The sequence below is a fragment of the Panthera uncia genome, chromosome D4 (genome assembly GCF_023721935.1).
Source record: "Panthera uncia isolate 11264 chromosome D4, Puncia_PCG_1.0, whole genome shotgun sequence".
NCBI classification, from domain to species: Eukaryota; Metazoa; Chordata; class Mammalia; order Carnivora; family Felidae; genus Panthera; species Panthera uncia.
In genome coordinates this window covers 38431669-38452992 of record NC_064807.1, presented here as the reverse complement: position 1 = coordinate 38452992, position 21324 = coordinate 38431669, and the positions used below count along the sequence as shown (strand labels likewise).

Below are 21324 nucleotides of genomic sequence, written 5' to 3'. Positions count from 1 at the left end.
AACATTGTCCACCTTTAAGACTTTTGGTAAATATTGGTACAGAATCCAGGAAGGTCTTAGGAATTTACCTTCCTACTAGCGGTTCCTGAGCGGTTGGTTTAACTCCACTGTCACATCCATAATATTGAAATGTAGCACATGGCTCCATCCGCCATTTTGAAATCTGTCATCTGAAATAGATTTAAAGAACGGTGTCTCCATGGCCTTAGGACGCCGCCCATGCAGGTCATTTGCATTTCATTTAAACCATTGGGTTTACTTTTTCCACAATAAAATGTGATGTCACATAGCTCCATTTTACTGTGGAAAAAAAATGGGGAAATGGAGACTGTACCTCAGGGATTATATAAAGCTTTCAAGTAAAGGTATAGCCCACTGTGCTCTGCCTCCCTTCTTCAGCCTTCAGGACACACTCCCTCAGGGCACCTCCCAGCCATCACTCCTTTATCTGTAGGTAAAACTTGTTAAGGCAAAATTCCCAGGGGTTCTCCACAGGGAAACAATAGAAATTAATACATCAGAGCTTTGGGCTGGAATCTCCTAGGCTTGATAATTGCAGTATTTTACATAATGTTTATACAGCTATAAATAACCTCTAAACTTTCCTCCCCTCTTCCTGATGTACCCCAAGGCAAAAACAGAGGAAGAGAATCCTTGGTCTCTATGAGCATTCAGTTGGCAGAGTCCAGTTCCTTGCCTTCTTCTCGTCCTCTGGGCACGGGGCCCAAGCTGTTTGCTTCTCTCTGGACTGACTCTGGATTTATGGCCTGATATAAAAGTATCAGATTTCTAGCTCCTGACCTACAGTGTGGTCCCCACACACTGGATTTGGTAGCCTCTCATCTATTACAAACAGCATTTTTATTTTATGCAGGTAGCTCGTTCCTTTTTCATGGTGGCTTCCAGCTGCCACCCTAGCATTTTAATGGACAGCAGAAATTCCCCTGTTTGGCTGAAGTTCATTTTCCACCCTCAGTGGCTTGTGTCGCTTGACAGAATTTCAGCAGAGTAATGGATGTGTTCACCACCTTTGCTTCATTCAACAGTGAATTTGGTCTCTGTCTCTGAGGAGATTTTCTATGTACAAAAATTTTATTCTTTGTAAATTTATAAAACTCTCGAAGAAAAAAAATCGATGAACGTCTAAAACCTGTAGAAGATAAAGAAACCTAGAAAACTCTAAGAGGTATTACCTTGTAAGACTTGCCAATATAAGATAAGCTTAGCAAATCTTAGAGACTATATGAGCTAAGTGTCACCACATACGCACGTTCCTTCTTTGGTCTCTGTCATGCTCATCCTAAAGGGTCAAGGTTAACAGAAGTTTCCCTCTTATTGTTTTTCATTGCTCCTGAGTTTTCTTCTGCAAAAGAAAAAAAAAAATCCTGTAACATCTGTTCGGCATCTTGATAATGTAAAAAATAAAGAAGGCATTTTTAACAACGATGATGGTTTTTTAAGCACTTCATAATAAAACATACCTTAACCTTAAATACTGGAAACCAACAGAAGCCAGCAAATGATGACTTGTAGGTAGAGGGCTGGGTTAGACTTGTTTACAAGCATAGTATATAAATGAGGAAGACAATTTAGGAATATGGGCAAGGATTGGACTGTTAAAATATTTTGAGACAATTTGCTTCTTTGTTAACTAGATAGAAATGTTTTTCTAAATTATAGGAATGGCACAGTTAATATATTTTAATTTAGTGTTCTACCATGCTGAAATTAATAGCTTCCAGAAATTCAAGAATTCTTGTGTGCTCTTACATAATTGATTTGAAATAGCCTAAACCGTATGTATTATTGTAGAGAAGAAGAATAGACTTTTATTTTTTTTATTAAGAAAATGACGTGTTTTCTATATAGGTGATAGAAATTCGATTTGTAACCTTAATCTACTCAAGCATATTGGAAAAGCTAACATATTGCTCTACTATATGTGAAAAAGGAGCAGGTGTCCCAGACAGGCAGGTGTTAAGGTGGCTGTTTGAGCTTGCCCTAGATCACTAGTTGACTTCAGTGAAGTTCTACTAACAGGTGGCTAACTGATGGGAGTGCCATGTGACATTTATCCCGGGAGCGACTTGGATGACAGGCTGCTACAGACTGAGGAAGGGGTCTTTGCTTTGATGAAGAAATTGCCAAAACTCATGTCTCATTAGTGTTTCCTAAGGTTCTTTGGAAGTGAACAACAGTTTAATTAAGGGCTGACGTAAACACGTTTCTGCACACTTTCCCTGCAGCATTTTATCACATTAGAAATGATCAAAATTGTTGCCTTGGGCTGACTTGAACAGATATACATCTGGAGCGCCATTTGTGCAAGCTGCTGATGAGTCGAGTGCATACGCTGTGTTTCACAGCAACGCTCTTCCTTTGTAGATGAAATTACCTTGTTGGGAGATGAGTTGATCTAACTCTTTATTTGCTTAAACCTTTATCTCTTTGAAGTGATGCTGTAAAATGAATGACACATCAGGGCTTAGGATGTGTGTGTGCCCCAGTGCCAAAAAAAATTATATTATGGCTAGTAAAAATTGTGGGATGATTTGATTTTGCAAACTACTTATTTAAAGCTATGCTTCAATATAGATGAACCAGCTTATATATCAGTAGCCTATTTGAACTTTTTCTTATTAGTGATCTTTTATTATGTGTTTGACTTTGCAATTGGTTGCTAAAGCCATAGCTAATTGTCCAATTACAAATCCAAACTTGGGTATAGACACGGGAGAATAACACCATCAGTGTGCATCTTCCTTTTTTTTTTTTTTTTTTTTTTTTAAATTAGGCTCAGTGATTTCTTTCATCAAGAAGAATTTTCTCTACAATCTAATATTATCCAAGTTGCAATTACTTAATGAGTTTTTGCATTTGTATTTGTAAGTATCTGTCCTCACTGCTGAACTGTAAGCATCACCAGGTCAGGGAGCAGTTGGTCTTATTTAACATCTTGAACTTGATGCTTTGCCCTAGTTTCTCACACTTCCTAAAACCCCAGTGACTGAATATGGGTTTTGTTGTTGTTTTGTTTGTTTTGCTTTCCTTTACTTCTCATCTGGTGGTATCTGCTCTGCAACTATGCCGTTTATGATATACCGAGGGTGGTTATTTCATTCATCTTGTGCTACTAGGTGTCAATCCGCCATCCAGCTTCTTTTTTATGCAAGAGACTCTAAAATAAACGGTCTGCTCTAACCTCTTCTACTGCCTTTCAGGGCTAGATTTTTGAAAATTCACTTCCCAAGCAGCATGTTCTTCCAGCCTCCATAATCTTTGTATCTTTAATAAAATCATCTTGTATAGGAGATAAACCGTTAGTCAACTCAAACACACACACACACACACACACACACACACACACACACACTATAGATAGAACAAGTACAAAGTAATAATGATAATACACCCATCAAAAAATTAAAAATAAAGTAAAGGGGCGCCAAGGTGGCTCATTTGGTTAAGTGACCAACTCTTGATCTCAGCTCAGGTCGTGATCTCACACTTTGTGAAATTGAGCCCCACATTGGGCTCTGTGCTGACAGTGTGGAGATTACTTGGGATTCTCTCACTCCCTCTCTCTGTGCTCCTCCTCCACACCCATGTGCACGCTCCTTCTCTCTCTCAAAAATAAATAAGTAAAGAAATATTTAAAACATTTAAAAATGAAAACAAAATCCATCGGATAATAGCAGACACAAACACAAGATAATTAAGGAAATCTAGACCTCTGCAGTCCCAGGAGGGATTGCTTAAAGTGAAAATAAATTAACTTGGTTCAATGGATAAAGTACCTCTCTATAGCTGGAATAAGAAGGTAGAAAGACATCATTTTCTCCCCTGAGGGAATGTCCTCTGCAAGGAAAGACAGTAGAGTCACATCCTTCCTGGCTCCCTCCTCCTCCAGGAGACCATAAGTAAATGAATTTAGCTACAGTTTAAGTAAAATGGAATGATAAGGAAAAGCTTATGTAAAAATGGGATACCATGGTAGATCTTAAAGTGAGGAAGATATATTTTGAAGGAGAGGATTTCAACTACTGTTTTTATAATGAGCTGGGAGTAAGAAGGCCCGGAAGGGGACTAGAGGAGAGATTTCTGATATAACCAGGTACGAGTGAAAGGGGTCTAGTGGAAGCTGCAAGAACAGAAAGAGAAAAAGATAATAGAGCTTTTGGAAAGTTTCTCCCTCCTGAGGTCAATTCACTTAAAAATTGTTACTTTCTGAATCAAATTTAAATGTCTTTGTCTCACTGCAAGCTGGCACTGGCTTTTGTTTCTTTCTCCTGGACCACCAACAACTCCTGCCTCCTTCCCACCAACAGAAACACCAGCTAATCCTTTTCTGATCGTGTTTCTTCTCTCCAACTTCTTTATTTCATGTATTATTCAACATATGCATTATTATGTATGTATTTTTATTCAACTTATTATATATTTATATATTGTTCAGCTTTATTATTATTCAACTTATTTTCAACCTAATCTTTTTTATCTATTATTCTTCCGGCTTGAGGGACAATAGATTATGAAAAGCATGACATTTGTTTTTCTCCACAGAAAGGTCACTTAAAACCATCTCTCCTATATATTCATTCCTCAAACATTTTTTTTTATTTCTATAGCCTGTAAGTGCATTAAAAATAGAAACGGTATCATTTTTCAGTTTGGCATGAGGTCTGCTAGACTGCAGACATCCAAAATAAAATTAAAATCAAAACAATACTAGTTTGATTCATTATTAAAATGTAATGGCTAGAAACTCTACCCTTACTTCTCCCAGATAATTGACATTTTATTTTTATTCTTTCTCCAGTCCAGTGCGTTTTTTTCCTTTGACTGGGGGAGGGGGGGTCACTTTGTGGCCCCTGTACACTTAGCATAGTGCCTTGCACACACTTGGTACCACTATCTTTTTATTGATTAATGGGCTCAAAAATTATTTTCATCTAGTGGGAAGACAATGGCGGCGAAACCCACTTTCCAATACTATCATTCTTCATCTGTTTCTAAAGAAGTCGTTTCGGTGTGGACAGTGGACCTTGTTCTTCTTTTTACTGTTATAAGTTAGCTTCATTGTTTGAGGAGAAGACAATTTGGGGTCCCTTTTACAACGTGAAGAGTGAATTTTATTTCGTTTCTGCTGTCTGGGCCTCTCTATTTCCTTTGAGTGTTCAGAACACGAAGATACCATTGTTACTCGATGCATGCCTGCAGAGAACCGGAAAAATAAATGGACTTATACGAATTACCCAGTAAAGCCAAGGGTATGATTTTGACTAGGAAACTGCAAAGGCTTCATTTCTGAAAAATTACCTAGTTCACCCATCTTCTTGAACTTCTGTACCAACACCCTTGATTATGTGCTCTTTACGAAAAAAAAGTGACTCAGGTGAATTTGGCTGTGTTTAATGAAAATGTGGAAACTGTGATAATAGTTGCAAAATAGCCTTGGTTGAGCTTCTCCAAAAATGACATTCATTCTGCTTCCCAAGCTCTAGTCACATTTTACTGTTTTTCTGTGATGTACAGTAAATGCCTTATTATTTATACGTGGAGTCTTTAGAAACTGGTTACGCTGGTTAATTTTATTTAAGATCTACATTTAAGTACAGGTAAAGCATAAGGCTGTCAATAGATATCTTTTTCTAAGAGTTAATTTTTTTAAGTGTTTATTTTTATTTTGACAGAGAAAAAGAGAGAGAGAGAGAGAGAGCGAGAGAGAGAGCGCACACGTAAGGGAGCACAGCAGCAGGGTAGGGGCAGAGAGAGAGGGAGAGACAGAATCCCAAGCAGACTTCTCACTGTAAGGCCAAGGTAGGGTTTTATCTCACAGAACCTGAAACCACGACCTGAGTCAAAACCAAGTCAGACACTTAACTGACTGAGCCACTCAGCTGCCCCTAAGAGTTAATTTTAAATTAAAAATTTGGAGGGGTATGTGGGTGGCTTAACTGGTTGAGTGTCCGACTCCTAATTTCAACTCAGGTCATGATCCCAGGGTCGTGAGATTGAGCCCCTAGTCAGGCTCCTCACTGAGCGTTGAACCTGCCTAAGAGGAGATTCTGTGTCTCTCCCTCTGCCCCTGTCCCTCTCTCAAACTCCCTTTCTCTTTCTCTCTCTCTCTAAAAAAAAAAATTAATGTTTGGAATAGAAACTTATTACACTATCTGCAAAGTGAGGGATGGAATATAGCTTCTTTCCACCCCTAAAAGCCTGTATGTCTATGATCAGCATCTAGCAAGCCCAAATCTACATTTGTGCTATTACCTTTTAAAATCATATAGCTCCACGGACGCCTGGGTAGCTAAGTCAGTTAAGCATCCGACTCTTGGTTTCCGCTCAGGTCATGATCTCAAGGTTTTGTGAGTTCAAGCCTGCCTGGGATTCTCTCTCTCCCTCTCTGTCTGCCCCTCCCCAGCTCATGCTGCCTCGGTCTCTCGCAAAACAAACAAACTTAAAAAAATCATATAGCTCTTAAATGAAATTGAGTATTATTTTTGGCATTTTGAAGGTATCTTAGCTGAAATAAACTTTTTTTTTGGTCTGTTTTTTAAATGGTCTTAATTTTTTTTTTCTCTTCTTTGTAACAGCGTTAATTGCTGTAGTTTCATTAGGGATAACTTCTTTCATTTTTTCTTTTTGAGAAAGATATAAGGAAATGGTTCACCAACTCATCAAAGTTCTGATAGGTTAATGACAGCAAGTTAGTCACAAATTATAGCTTATGGCTACAAATATACCTGTCATTTTTTTTTGACTGTGATGTCTACTATTTTAACAGTAGCATATCCATTCTTTAAGTGCCAGTGTGCTGAAACACGTATTTAATTTTATTTCATGCCTTTACCAGAGTTCATGTAATTTTTCAAATGGCAAATCCTAATGATAACTAGTTTCTTATATTAATAGCACCATATACATACATACACACACACACATATATATGCACACACACATACACACACACACACACACACACACACACATATATATATATATATATATATATTTTTTTTTTTTTTTAAATAGCACCATGAGGGGCGCCTGGGTGGCTCAGTCGGTTAAGCAACCCAACTCTTGATCTCAGCTCAGGTCATGATCCCACGGTTCGTGAGTTTGAGCCCTGAGTCAGACTCTGTGCTGACAAGTGTGGAGCCTGCTTAGGATTCTCTCCCTACTCTGTCTCTGCCCCTAAACTGCCCATGCTCTCAAAATAAATACATAAACATTTTTTTAAAAAACAGCATGAAGCCTTTTTCTCGTTAAAAAAATAAAAACGGAAGTTATATCTATATAATATATAAACATATATTTATAACATAAATATAAAATATATAAATATATATATTTAATGCGATAAAGTTTTAGGTTTTTTTAAAAATAAAAATTTCTTTTTTACAGAAACTGAAATGTTTATAAGTGAAATTATTTGATGTCTGGAATTTGCTTTAAAGTAAAGCAGGGGCAGTGTGGATGGGGTAAAGGGGAAATAAGATTGGCTATGAACTGATAATTGTGGTAGTGCGACCTACTTTATACTGTTTATGCTGTTTTATAATTCCCTTTTATTTTCTTATTTTGTATTAAAAAATTTAATGTTTATTTATTTTTGAGAGAGAGAGAAAGAGAGAGGCAGAGAGAGAGGGAGACGCAGAATCCAAAGCAGGCTCCAGACTCAGCGTGGGGCTCAAACTCTTGTACCGCGAGATCGTGACCTGAGCTGAAGTTGTACGCTTAACTGACTGAGCCCCCCGGGCGTCCCTATAATTCCTTTTTAACTCGTGTGTATCTCCTCCCTAGTTTTTAGGTTTGCAGAAGCTGAAACCAAATCTAGTTCACCATTGTGTCTCCAGCAACTGCAACAGTGTCTGGCATCTATTAAGCCTACAATAAATATTTATGGAAGGAATGTGTTAATTAATCTATCTTCTTAAGTGGCCTCCATGATCGCTGTCTCCATTGTGGCTAATTCATCCTCCATGTAGTTTCCGGAGGGATGGCTTTGAACTGGAAAATGTGATCATATTTTGTTCATAGATAGCATTCTCCCATCAGGGTAAGCATTCAGAAATTTATACACAAGGTCCGTGGCCCTTCATTGTGTGAGGGAGCTCCTTGCTTCCTCCTCCATGTCTGTACTTCAAACGACTCCACAGACTACTTGTACGTCTTGTGTATTTTATGCCCCCCTTCTTCAGAACATTTTCTCTCTCTGGGAGTGTCCTCCCCATCCACATTTTAAACATGGCGCCACTGAGGCACCATCCTTAACCTGGGGAGGCCGAGGTGATCGCTGTCCTTGTGCAGTGAGGCTGGAGAAGTAGCAGCAAACACAACCACAACGCCTCTGCTTTCAACACACTTCCTGCCTCTCAACTCTGGCAGCCATTTTCTTCTTATCATTTTCCTCTTCACTGACAGGGAGTATCTCTACAGCAGTTACTTTTTATTTTTCATGACATCCTCGACTTTACCTGGCAAATAGAGGAAGCCAATAAATATTTGCAGAATGAGCAAATGAAGGAATGTACTTTTTGTTAAACAAGTAATGAGTTTTCCATAAAAGATATTAAATCAATGATAGACTTACCAGCATTCCCAAAGGTTGTTTTTCACATTTGCACCAGGTTTTCCTCTGTTTTTTTCCACAGTGTAGTCAGCAGGTCAAAAGACAAACCCGTGAATCGTGTACATCTAAGAATGAAATGCTGAGGTAAAAAAGACCTTGATGTGAACCAGGGTGCCGAGGGAAACATGATACTTAGTTTTTCAAAAGTTCAAGATTCATCTAGTAGGAAGAATAATTCTGATGATAATTTTAATGAAGACTTGGGTTAACTTCAGTGGCAATTGCATCTGACAGATATTTCAAGTCTCCAATAAAACTGGGTCTTTGACCCTCAGTACATATTTTGTACAAGAGCCAAAGTACAAAAATAATAAAATGTGGGAAAAGAGGTCTTTTCTTATGTTAATGGGAATGTTATAGCTGAAGAAAGAAGCTTGAGGTTTCCCTCTTCCTTTGCAGATATGTCTTCTCCGACTACTATGAAGAAGCCTGAAAAGCCACTGTTCAGCTCTACATCTCCGCAAGATTCTTCCCCAAGATTGAGCACTTTCCCCCAGCACCATCATCCCGGAATACCTGGAGTTGCACACAGTGGTGAGGAGTTTCAAGCATAGAGGAGAAGCCTCCCTCTTGTTTGCAGAGCTCACTCTCAGGGATGGGACAAGAGTTACAGTTCTAACTGGGGTGACCACATTTTCTCAACCAAAAGAGGGAGGGCCATGATCCTATCAAAAATTTTCTTCTTATCAGTATATGAGAAAAGATTTTCAAATAATTCCATTACATAACATTTATGTATGTATTTTTAATTGCCTTTATTGGCAAGATGATAATCACAAAAAATTGGAAAATGTGGGATACATAGTTATCTTAACAATAGCTTTCGGATTGGCCCCCATTCTATCTATTCGACCGAAGAAAGATGGGATTTCAAGTATGTTGCTGAGTTCAGAGTATTTCCAGAGGCATTAAGATCTACAGACACTATTTCCATAAATGTTATTTTCTATATAAAAATCAATATTTAGCTACTTATTTAGGAGTAAAATTAATCAGAAAAATAAAAGAGCTATTTTCCTGGGACATTTTTTTTTTATGTGCACCAATATTTCCTATAGACTGGTACACTTGATATTATGTCTATTATCTTAATTTACATAGGAAAAAGAATACAATATTTCACCTTTGTACTTTAAAAAAAACTAAATCCCCTTTCAGAAATTAAAAATCAGATATAATTAATAAGCAATACTGTATACTTTCTACCTATCTATTATTATGGAGCCCTAGAAAGGAGTATACTGAATTTTTGGTGGGGAAGGTTTTGTGTATAAATGTGTTTATAGCAATACTCTTATTGCTTTTAATTTAGAGATAGGTGATTTCTTATCCTTCAAACAAATTGAGTCTGGTTTTTAAACCTTTATTCAAAGGTTACAGCTTCAGGCATAAAAACGTCCTTAGCTTTGCTCTGTAAGTGTGTGTTGATGTGTATTGTTGCTATCCAGTACTTTACAGATGCATGGCCTTCCTTGTTATCACTAAGAGAATTATAAAATTAAGAAAAGAGTATACAAATCAAATGTGATGAAAAAATTATATTTATATCATTTGTGCTGCTACGATAGGTGAAAAAAATCAGTAACTATTCATGGATCTGTAATGCTCCAATATTAGGAGCAAAATTAGTTTTGTCAAATTATCCATTTATTATGACACCTGACTAAAATAATCATATTTCTATCATTTGGAAAACATTAAATAGTACATTTTTATATACTGAACCATGAGAAACCTAGATAAGCTTTCCAGCTTGGTCCTTCTCCAGATATTTATTCAAGATGTAATGTGCTAAGGCCTATGGTAGGCACCTTGGTCATGAGAGTTTCTGTCTTTAAAGAGCTCATGGGACAGTAGGGAGACGAGGGGACCACATCAGGTGGGCATCAAATCTGAACAGGACTAGACATTTGCAAAAGGATTAGATACCTGGAAGCGATGTGTTCTTAACTCAAGTTTAAAGAGGGACTTCACTATGAGAAGGAAGAAGCAGCCAAGAGGAAGGTTGTTTCAGACAGAGTGAACAGCAGGTATCAGTGTCACAGAAGTCATTGCAGCAAGAAACTGCCGTATATCCCAGAATCCAAAAGTATCTTAACGTGGCCTACCAGGAGAGAGTGGCCAGAGATGAGTCCCAAGAAGTGAGCCAGGACAGGTTCCTGCAGCACCCGAAGACAATATAAACCTGTGAAGTCGTTGGGCAATTATTCTGGAAGCAGTAGGGAGCCAGTGAAAGATGTGTAGCAGGGGAGTTACGTGCTTAAAATGGTATTTAAAAAAATTCCTTCCTATGAGACCATTAAGGATGTATTGGAAGGAGCAAGACTGGGGGAAAGAGGACAATTGCGAAGGCTTTGCAATAATGTAGACTAGAAATACATCTCCATACATGTATGCCTGTATGAATTCTTTCATAATGAAGGGAAGTGTTTTCTGCCTTGTGCTTTGCTTTGCCTTTCCTAAAGGACGAGAATGACTTTTACTGACATCAAGTAGCCATTTTTACTTTCAGTTTGAAATGTGATTTTCTACCTAGCTTGTATCAAGCCGCTTACCAGTTAGGCGAGCTCAAAACCAGGGAGCTCAGAGATTTGAGGCCTGATTTGAGAGGTGCCAGTCTCACTGAACAAAGAGCTCTTCCCAAACTACTGGTGCCGTATTGATCTCGAAGCTCACAGGACCCAAGATGGAGCTACATATATATCCTTCAGGGGCTTGTGTATAGACACAGGTGAAGACCATGGTTAGATTGAGCCGAGATTAAGAGCACGTCAACACCAGATAAAAAAGATGCCCAATTCAACTTAGGTGTTCGCATTTCCTTAAATTATACTTTCATATGTGCATACTCCTTAGAGTGATATTTCAAAAAGGAGTTTCGTTTAAAGAAATATGTCATTGTTCTCTCAAATGCATCCCTTCGATGGAGGATGCACAGACTTCAGTGTATGGAAAGATTACATGAGGCCCTTGTTTAAATCGTATTTTCTAGTGTCTTACCCCTGGAGGGCTTCATCCAGTAGGTCTGTGGTTAAGCCCAGGAATCTGCATTGTAAGAATAATACAGGGGATTCTCAGCTCTCCCAGGACATTCAGGGAACAAAATTGTGACCATAAAATTGAACTTATGACTCTTCTCCACACATTCTTAATTTCTTGTATTTTCTGAAAAAAAAAAACTTTCTTTGGAGAAGATAAGTAATATCCCTTTAAAAGTACAGTATATGTGTGTATATATATATACACATAATTACAGAGTTGGAGATTAGTCTTTCCAGATGATTTTCATTAATAGGTCATGGAAAGAATTTATTTTTCATATTGTTTGCTAAGTTGTCTCATAAAACACTAAACATTTATCATATGTAATTTCCTATGATTTGGATCAAAATATTAAATAGAAACAGACATTTAATCTTCACTTCTACATATACTCGTTGGTACTCTTAAATTGTACTCATGTGGTTATTTTCCTCAACGTTATAGAGATAATGATCATGCAATTATATTCTTTCCCCATTTTTCAAACTTAAGAATTATATTTTAAAATCTAAACAATAAATTGTGGTCATACTGATGTTGAAAAATTACAGTACAATTAAACATCGCCTACATTGCATATGTTTTATATATTATTTCCCTTTATAAAATATGCGATTTATTGGTAAGTTAATGTGCCTATATGAAAGTTTAAATTCACATTTCTGTGGGTTATACTCTTGGTCTTATCTTAATAATGTCTTTTAAGCTACATGTAATAAAAAGTTAGAGTAGGAAGAAGAGTAGTTATAGAATAGAGCCCTTTTGGTTTTGAAAGGAACATTTTCATTAGGAGAAAGCATTACCAGACCCTGTGTTCAGATGTTCATAAGCATTTATACAATGATCAGGTACTTATTCAGGACATTATTGCTTACTAATTATTGGCTTCTCTTTTAACCAACCACCTGCCAGGATGTATAGGGAAGATCTTTATTTAGAATTGGAGTACACTTCTGTTTTGAATTCTGATAGTCTGTGGGTGCCCCTGCCCTTTAATTAATGCTGTGAGTTGATCTGGACTTAAGACCCAAAGACTTTCTGATCAAAGATCGTATTCTGGATGGGAAATAACTTTGCTTTAAGACATGTTTCATGAAGCACTGGCTTTGCCTATAAAACGGAAACTTCCTTGTCTCCTCGTTCATAGATCTAGAAAGCAAGATTGCTGGTCCCCTAGAGGGGGGTAGGGTCTGCGTGTTCTCGGTGCCGGTGTGGAGCGTAGAGCAAAAGACTCGCTGTCTCCGCAGGAGAGTTTGGGTAGATGGTGGGGGAAAAGGGAAGAGCTGGAGTGGCGCAGTCTCACAGGGTTCTCAGGGTCGGGTGGAGCGGTGGGCATCACAGCTGACGTCCGTCTCCCCTTTTCTATCTTCTACAGTCATCTCAACTCGAACTCCACCTCCACCCTCACCGTTGCCATTTCCAACACAAGCTATTCTTCCTCCAGCCCCATCGAGCTACTTTTCTCATCCAACAATCAGATATCCTCCCCACCTGAATCCTCAGGATACTCTGAAGAACTATGTACCTTCTTATGACCCATCCAGTCCGCAAACCAGCCAGGTAAAAATGAGAGAGAAAATAAGCGTAGAGCCTAAGGGAGATGGAACAGGTCTGACTCTAAGGCGTGAAGCTTACTCAGACACTATGTCTGGCAGAACATCAAGCTTTTGAAATCCATCTTCAGGAAGTGTCTTGGTGACTCAATAAGTTTTTATTTAAAGGTGGCTGAATGACAGGTAGGAAGTGTATTGCCCCAAAGGGGCACATTCATGAAGGTGTTTTTGGTTTGATGTTTTTGAATTTTCATTGACTGCAAAGAAAGTTGATGCAGAAAGTGAGTGCATTGACAAAAAAGCTCTGAGCTGGAGTTCACACCTCTGGAATACCTGCTTTAACACAGAGACAAAGTGCTTATTTCAGGCAGGGGCGAGGTATGCGCTAAAATAAACACACACAAAAGAACTTACAGTTGTATTTATAGACCAACTATTAGGTATTAAAATAAGCTTTGGTAACGTAAACCTTTTTAGTGTTTGACGACTACTTGAATATTCTTTGCACAGACATGACTACATTTAATAATCAGGGACATTGCCAGAAGTGTCTTTTTTCTTTCTTTCTTTCTTTCTTTCTTTCTTTCTTTCTTCCTTTGTTTCTTCTTTCTTTCTTTCTTTCTCTTTCTTCTTTCTTTCTTTCTTTCTTTCTCTCTTTCTTTCTTTCTTTCTCTGTTTCTTTCTTCTTTCTTTCTTTCTTTCTCTCTCTCTTTCTTTCTTTCTAACATTGTTCGGTGGTTTTAGGGACTTTTATTGTGTAAGTGTAGTGACTCACGTGCCTTTCTCACTCCCTAAACATGTGGCTTCTTCTATGGAGAGGTCACTTCACAGGGATTTGATATAAGAGGATTTTTCATTATCAAATAGACAGTCTTTGTGCCAGAGTCGGCACAAATCATCATATCCAGAATCTGTACTGTAGTTTTGATCTTATGGTCTGGTATTTGGCATTGCTGCTTTCCCTCCAAGACTCCTGCCCACTCCTTATTATGCCTTTTAATGCGCTGAGAGATTGTCATAAACATTCTGTCATTAATGCTGTTCAGTTACTAAAATGCCAGTAAATAGTATGTGCATATTAATTTAGAATTAACAAAGAAAAGATCTGGAAGAATCATGTTGGTCGTGATTGTTAAAATGAAGGAAAATGGTCTTTTCTGAATGTTTTTTTTTTGAATAACGACATAGCCAGCACCATTTTGGTTACTTAAAAAGTTACCTGTGCTTGTAGTTCTGTTGACTCATAATACTAAAGTAAACACACCGTTCTTGAGTTTTGAATTTGTAATTAAGCCATTTGTATTTTAGAAGAAAATGTCCAAATGGTATAGCACTTTTAATGACTATAATAATAATTACTAAGTAAAACAGTAGATCTTAATATATCAGTTTAGAAATAAAATTTGCTGTCAGATCGTGGATTCAAGAGTCTCAGTTCCATAGAGCATTTTGCTAGACTCAGCTGGGAACAGTGCACACAAGGTCTGATTTTAATTTGTGTAGAATTTCCATGAATAACAAAGTCTAATTAAGACATCCATTAAAAGTCCTTAACGTTAATTCAGTGTGGAAAATCTTAGAGTTCCATTGGATTTTTTTTTTTAACTGATGTCTTAATTAGGCACTGTTAGGGGAAAAATTATGCAAATTAAAATCAGGCCCTTAGTGTTACGCATTTCTTTAATTATTCAGTGCTTGTTTTAGGTATATTTCCATTTCTTTATAAGTTAAGAGGGCATATTAGGTGATAATCTGCCTATATTGTTCTGTTTTTCTTCCTATTTTTAAGGTAAAGATCTAGCTTCTAAGAGAAGCATCTTACTTTCATCTCAATTTAAAAAAAGAAAAAATTTCCCTCTCAGGATTTTATGTAATAGGAGCAAGTAGGGTAATCCTTTCCTAATGCCGCTCAACTTCATCTTCAAATGAGATGTCTCTCTTTTCCTATCTGTGGTATGAAAGTTCATCTAACGGTCTTAAAAGAGACGCTTTATAGTAGTACAGCTTCATCTGTTTGAACCAGTGGAAGACCAAAAAGGAATAACCCTCCTATTCTGACTCTGAATTCCAGAAGAGTTGTCTGTATTGGCTTGGGACTTGTCACTTTTGTCGTTTTTAAATGAGTGAAACGTCTGTTGGTTCATGTCGATTCCATTCCAGTAGACAAAGCTTGCAGAATCGGCGAGGTAATAACACATCACGTGCAGCATTTTCTTGACATTATTGTCATTCTTCCATCCCGTGTTCTCAGGTAGGTCCCAGCAAACTGTTTGGGGTACACAGAATATGGAAACGCTCTTTACTACCGCATGTACCACGAGTGATAGAGAGAGACCTTTCTTCTTTCTTGAGGCAGATACTCAAAACAGTCTTTTGCAATGTGTTCAGATAACCAGAAGCTGATGGTCTGCTTTAAAAGAAAATGCCTTTTTCCCCTTGAAAGGAAAAATCTGTCTCTCTAGTAAATTACCGAATTGTTTTTATGGGCACCTCATACCTGCTTTGATTTTTAACTCCAACTCAAAAACCAGTTAAGGTGCATTTCAAAAGAGGATTCTTGATACTTACCTGTTTAGCCCTAAAAATGAGGGGGGGGGGGCGGAATGAGGACTCATTCACCTGTAGTTCACTCTTCCTTTTGAAATATCCTGTGGCCCTGCGCTGATTTTGATTGTTAGGTCTGGCAACTGAGAGGCCTTGTCCTCCCCACAGCAATTTGGAGATTAATTACGTCGCTGGTGCACCGATTTGAGTGAGACAGTCATGCTACTCAATGGATTATTTTAAATAAAATTAGTTTAAAGATATAACTCCCTCATAAACTCTCTCGTAGGTTTCCGTGGGGGAGACGCTGGTCAATTTTCCTGACATAAAGTTAAATACTTAAAATTACTCATGATGAATAGTCAGGATATTCAAGAAGTCCATTATTCTTTACAGAATAAGTAATGTGGCCTCCGAGGAACCTAACCAAAGACTTAGCGCATGTGTCTCATTGACTGTGTTTAAGTGTTATTAGCTGTCCATCTTTTTATCTAAAGAAACGTCTTCTGGTGATTTCTGTGCAGGGAATTAAATAACTATTCCGTTCATTGCACTGTTTACCTTTAACACAGAGAGCCGAAATATTTGTGGAGAATACTCTCATGGCAAATTGTTATGTACATCATGCAGTGGAGAATTCCAACATGGGTGTAATCAAGGATAGCATGCTCTGTCTAGAAAAATACATTCCAGTATTTTTTTTTCAAACAGTGTACCCTTAGGATTTTGTCTCCTTACCATGGATACTGTTTTCTTACCAGAGGCTAACACTCAGATATTCCTGTCTTTTCTATCATTGCCCCGGGGGATTTTCTTAGCCGATTCCCACAAAAGTCAACAATAATGTTTTGCATAACTCTCCATGCCCAGCAAGGGAGGAGTAACTTAAGGTAACAAAGTACACTTGATTGACCTCTGCTTTCCTTCAGCACATTTTAATTGACTTTGGAAATCTTTTATTTATAGTTGTGAGGTCAGACCTAGTCCATCCTTTTACATCGTGTGGATCTGAAGTTTTAAATGCTTGAAATATCATTCTATCTCCTTGTATGGGTCAATCGTCAAAAGTTAAGTGGAGATCCTAGAGCCTAAATTGCTTGGTGTGTGTGTCCAAGCGTACTTGTGTGTGACGGAGAGCTAGAGGTTTTGAATGCCGAAGGTGGGCTTTGACTATAAATAATGGAAACTATTGAGTTGGATGTGTTTGATCTCCTAGATATCCTTGTCTTGCTTGGGTCAGTGATAGCATCCTTAGGTGAAAATCGCGTGCTGAAAGCCAAAACTGACTGACCGCGGAAAACGAACGGCAGAGAAGAAGAAGGCACGGTTCAAATTCTCACTAGCTCAGGAATTATTTACACTCTAGTCTTGGGCTAAGCGTGTAAGTCTCCGCCTGAGTCTTGCCCGTGCTACTGAATGAAAGGATCAGTTCCGCCTGGCTCTCAGGCGTGTTGTAAAGATGAATTAACCCGTACGAAGTGTTTTGAAGGTGAAACTTCCTTTTAAGTGCTGCTGCCTCTTTTTACTACTAACCATTGGTTGGTCTCTCTGACTCCGACTTGGGAAGGCGTGTGGTGGTTAACAGCAAGTGTACCGGGTCCGTGTGGCCAAGGGTGCTGAGTGGAAGTTGGTGGACAAGATGACTGCCTTTTGGATTGTTTCACCCGCCATTCTGTTTTTGTTTTGTAGCCTAACAGCAGTGGTCAAGTAGTAGGGAAAGTGCCTGGCCATTTCACACCTGTCTTGGCACCCTCTCCCCATCCCAGTGCAGTGCGACCTGTGACCCTGACCATGACAGATACTAAACCCATCACTACATCCACTGAAGGTGAGGCAGCTTCACCTACAGCAACCAGTAAGTATTTCTGTAGGAAATGAGAAATGTCCATCAAAGGCACCGTTGGATGTCTGATCCAAGGTGGGAAACACGGCAACTTTTCAGACCAGATGGAGATTTCTCATTTATGTGGAACTAGCAGGCATGTATGTGGCCTGGCTCTCACAAGCTCTCTCTTATCAAATTTCAGGCAGTCCATCCTATTTGAAAAGGGAGAAGCTCATTTGTTGAATAAACAGTTGTCAGAAAAATAATGTCATGCCTGCTCGTTCGAGGTATACATCGAAAATACACTGAATAACATAACTCAGTGTACAAGGTTTTTATGTCACCCAGAGAGATTAGATAATTGTTACTTATTGGAGCATTCCTATAGAAATCAATGCCCTTCACACGGCAGTCCGAATCAGGGCCTCTGTAAAATAATTGCCCGTTTACGTCGCTATAGGCTATGTCATTGCAAGAACAAAGCAAAACAAAACAAAACAAAACAAGACAAAAAACAGTTACACGATGTTGGATGCAGATAACATTTTAAAGTTGAGTATTAGGCACACATAAGCCAATTGCACTTTCGGCCATTTTTTGTTTTTTGGTTTTTTTTTTTTCATTTTTGTTTTTGTTTTTTGTTTTCGTTTTTGCCTATCATGGTCCATCAGGTACTGTGGTTTTGAACGTGGCCATAACATTTTAAATGTCAGAGATTTATCCAGTGAACTTACATCGAACCTACCAATAAACCAAATGATTCCTTTGCTTCTTCGTATCGAATACTCATAAATACACAAGAAATTATCACGCAGTTTTTCAATTGGCTTCATTCAAACTGCAGGCTCCCTGGAACTGGAATTGGCACGTACAGATTGGTCAAGTGGAAGAGATAAAGCTCCAGTCAGGAGGAATTAGCAGACTCCTCATCAATTATGCATTATATACCTGAAATTCAGAGGTCCCATTTTCTTTCCTAAGGCAAAAAAAAAAAATCAAAAAGCTCTGGAAATGTCTAAGTAAAATTACAGAATTACAGAGACACCCCTGGCTCTTCCTTTTTTCAGGCTTTGGAAAGATGCTTTCTTCTTGTTTTTTCTTTCTTTCTTTCTTTCTTTCTTTCTTTCTTTCTTTCTTTCTTTTTTTTCTTTTTTTTTTGCGGCTTCTGAAAACCTAGAAAGGGACCCTACAAGAGAAATGGACAATACTTTGAGTGTACAGTGAATTCAGCATTTCTTTCTCAAAATTCATGAGGCCCCATAGCCTAATCTGTCCATGTAGGCTTGCAATTCCCATCCATAATCTTTATTGTTTGTAACTGGTTTGTTGGTAGAGGGTCCTACACTAGGGAACACTTCCCTGAATGCACAGATGGGTGAAATCCAGTCAAGGAGGACTAAGAATTCTTTTGCTCCAAAGGTTAGCTGTGTACATTACGGCCACTAAAATACGACATCCAGATTTTATTTTATTTTGTACTTATTTTATTTTTCTTATGAAATTTATTGTCAAATTGGTTTCCATACAACACCCAGTGCTTATCCCAACAGGTGCCCTCCTCGGTGCTCATCAACCCACTTGCCCCTCACAATCCAGATTTTAAAAGTGGATGTGTTGGCATCTTTGAGCAAACCAAGGTCAGCAATTTAAATAAAAGCAAATGAAAACCAGAAGATTTTTTTGAAAAGCATTTGAAAGACTATCACAGGATAAATGATCCAAACCGAGTTCTAGAAACTTCATTTACCTAATCTTATAGTGATATTAATAGAGGACCTTCAAGGGAAGATCAGACCCCAAGGATCACAGCTCACCATGGGAGTGCTATTAGCCTGCTTGCTAATGAATTGTTCTTAATACTCACCTGTAGGTTGATCAAAAGGGATCTGATTTGACTCATGAAATTACAAAATATTCAGAAGGTATATCTTGGTTGTATAAAGATGGCTGTATCGGCTTATTTCCCACTCCCACATAAAAGAAATCTAGTGAGTTGTTTTTCTTTCCTATAAACAGACTTGTAGCACCAGCTCCCGAGACAACACGGATCATGAGAAATTGGTCATTGAACTGATAAGTCAGTGAAATTAAAGAAAACACATAGATGAAGGAAACCTCCTTCTCATGGTTGAAAAGAAGGAATATCGCTTTCTGAGCCTCTATGAGGCTCTTCTCCAGCTGTCCATGCTTTGCGTTGAATGCCAGAGGCCTGGTCATCAAGTAGGGCCACTGGCTGCTTATGGCTGCCCTTGTATGGGCCCTTTATTCAGGAGTAATTAAAGCTGAATTGTGAGCATCTTCACTGTTTTAAAAAGTTGACCTAAAAAAGCTTTAGTGGATCAAATTCTGCAACCCTTCAAATGGACATGGCAGAATTAATATATTTGGCTTAAAAGAAAAAAGCCTTTTTAAAATTAATGTCGATTTTTCATTAATCTGATGGTGTTCGGCCAAACATTTTAGCTTTCTTCAGACCTATAAATGTAACATAAATGGCGAAAATATAGTTCTTCTGTTTATTCCAGCATGAGGCAGTGGGGTTGCTTAGTGCTGGAAAGTCCTTTCCTTGTGAAAAGAAACAAAAATCTTTAGGAATAGGGAGCTGTTTTCTTTGGAAAATTCACTCTGTACCAAAAAGCACCTGTACCAAAAGTACTTGCAAGGTGAGATCAAAATAATTTAAGGAATATTCCCCACATGTACTTAACGCCTGGTGGCCAAGTATCTAAAAGATGTCACCACTCCCTCCCTGGGCCAGTCACAAGAAATTGACTCTTTGCGCTTACGAAAAAGAAAGAATTTTTTTTTCCAAAACATTTCTCTGACACTTTAGGTCATTTTCACATTAACTGAAGTTCTGACCTGATTCACTCTCTGTGCTATCATAAATATAGGCTTCTCCTTCATGTTAGTAATATTAGATTTTCTCTTTAGCAAGACGTTGTTCATTCGGTATCATCAAGCCCATCTGCTTACATCCCATTATTACAAGCTTTCACTCTTTCCCGACAGACTTTCAGTCTGCTTTTACGTTTAGAATCGCAGACCCTCATCGATTATTCCATTGTTAGACAGCTAATATCTGGTGAAACAGTACAAGTAGGAAAGGGGCCCTGCTACAGAGCCAGCCCTTGGTACTCCCGTGGGACTATAATCGGAGCACGTCAGTGTGAGACACCCACTGCCAAAGGTCAGATGTGGTTTACTGGATAGATTTCTGGGGAGGGGGAAAAACTAACTGATTTGAGGTCAACTGCCCTTTCTTTTATGTATTACTTGGTGTTCACTCAGACAAAAGAACAGAAAAATAGCGACACTTTTATTTTATTTTATTTTATTTTATTTTATTTTATTTATTTGTTTTATTTTTTGGTTGCAAATCCCGCCTCTCTGGGTTTCTTTTACATGGACAGGGTGTTCATTCTGATAGTTCACAATTTTTATCTTTGTTTTTGTTCTTCCTTAATCAGCCTACACAGCCTCAGGCACATCTCAAGCCAATCGATATGTGGGACTAAGCCCAAGAGACCCATCCTTCCTACATCAGCAACAGGTGGGCAAGTTTCACCCAGGTGTGATGGTGTAGCCACGCTTTCGCATTGGTGCTCTCTCCATGCTGCCTCTCAGATCTGGACTCAGAACGGGGCTCCTGGGGGCTTCTGGGAAAGAAACTGATCATTTCATTTTCCAGAATATTTTCTCATTTATCCTTTGTTTCTTGCCTC

The 21324-nt window shown here is 38.3% G+C and overlaps 1 protein-coding gene across 8 annotated transcripts in view; it reads left to right on the top strand.

Moving 5' to 3' along the window:
- Window positions 1-21324, top strand: part of NFIB (nuclear factor I B) — a 238943-nt gene that overhangs the window by 187060 nt on the left and 30559 nt on the right. For 2 of the 8 annotated variants that reach the window (XM_049634901.1, XM_049634920.1), the window contains exons 7-10: window positions 9035-9169; window positions 13053-13237; window positions 17464-17629; window positions 21070-21152. In XM_049634901.1, coding sequence (XP_049490858.1) covers window positions 9035-9169; window positions 13053-13237; window positions 17464-17629; window positions 21070-21152 — 569 coding nt within the window. The remainder of the gene's footprint in view (window positions 1-9034; window positions 9170-13052; window positions 13238-17463; window positions 17630-21069; window positions 21153-21324) is intronic. The other 6 variants (XM_049634941.1, XM_049634952.1, XM_049634930.1 and 3 more) reach the window with 4 other exon arrangements.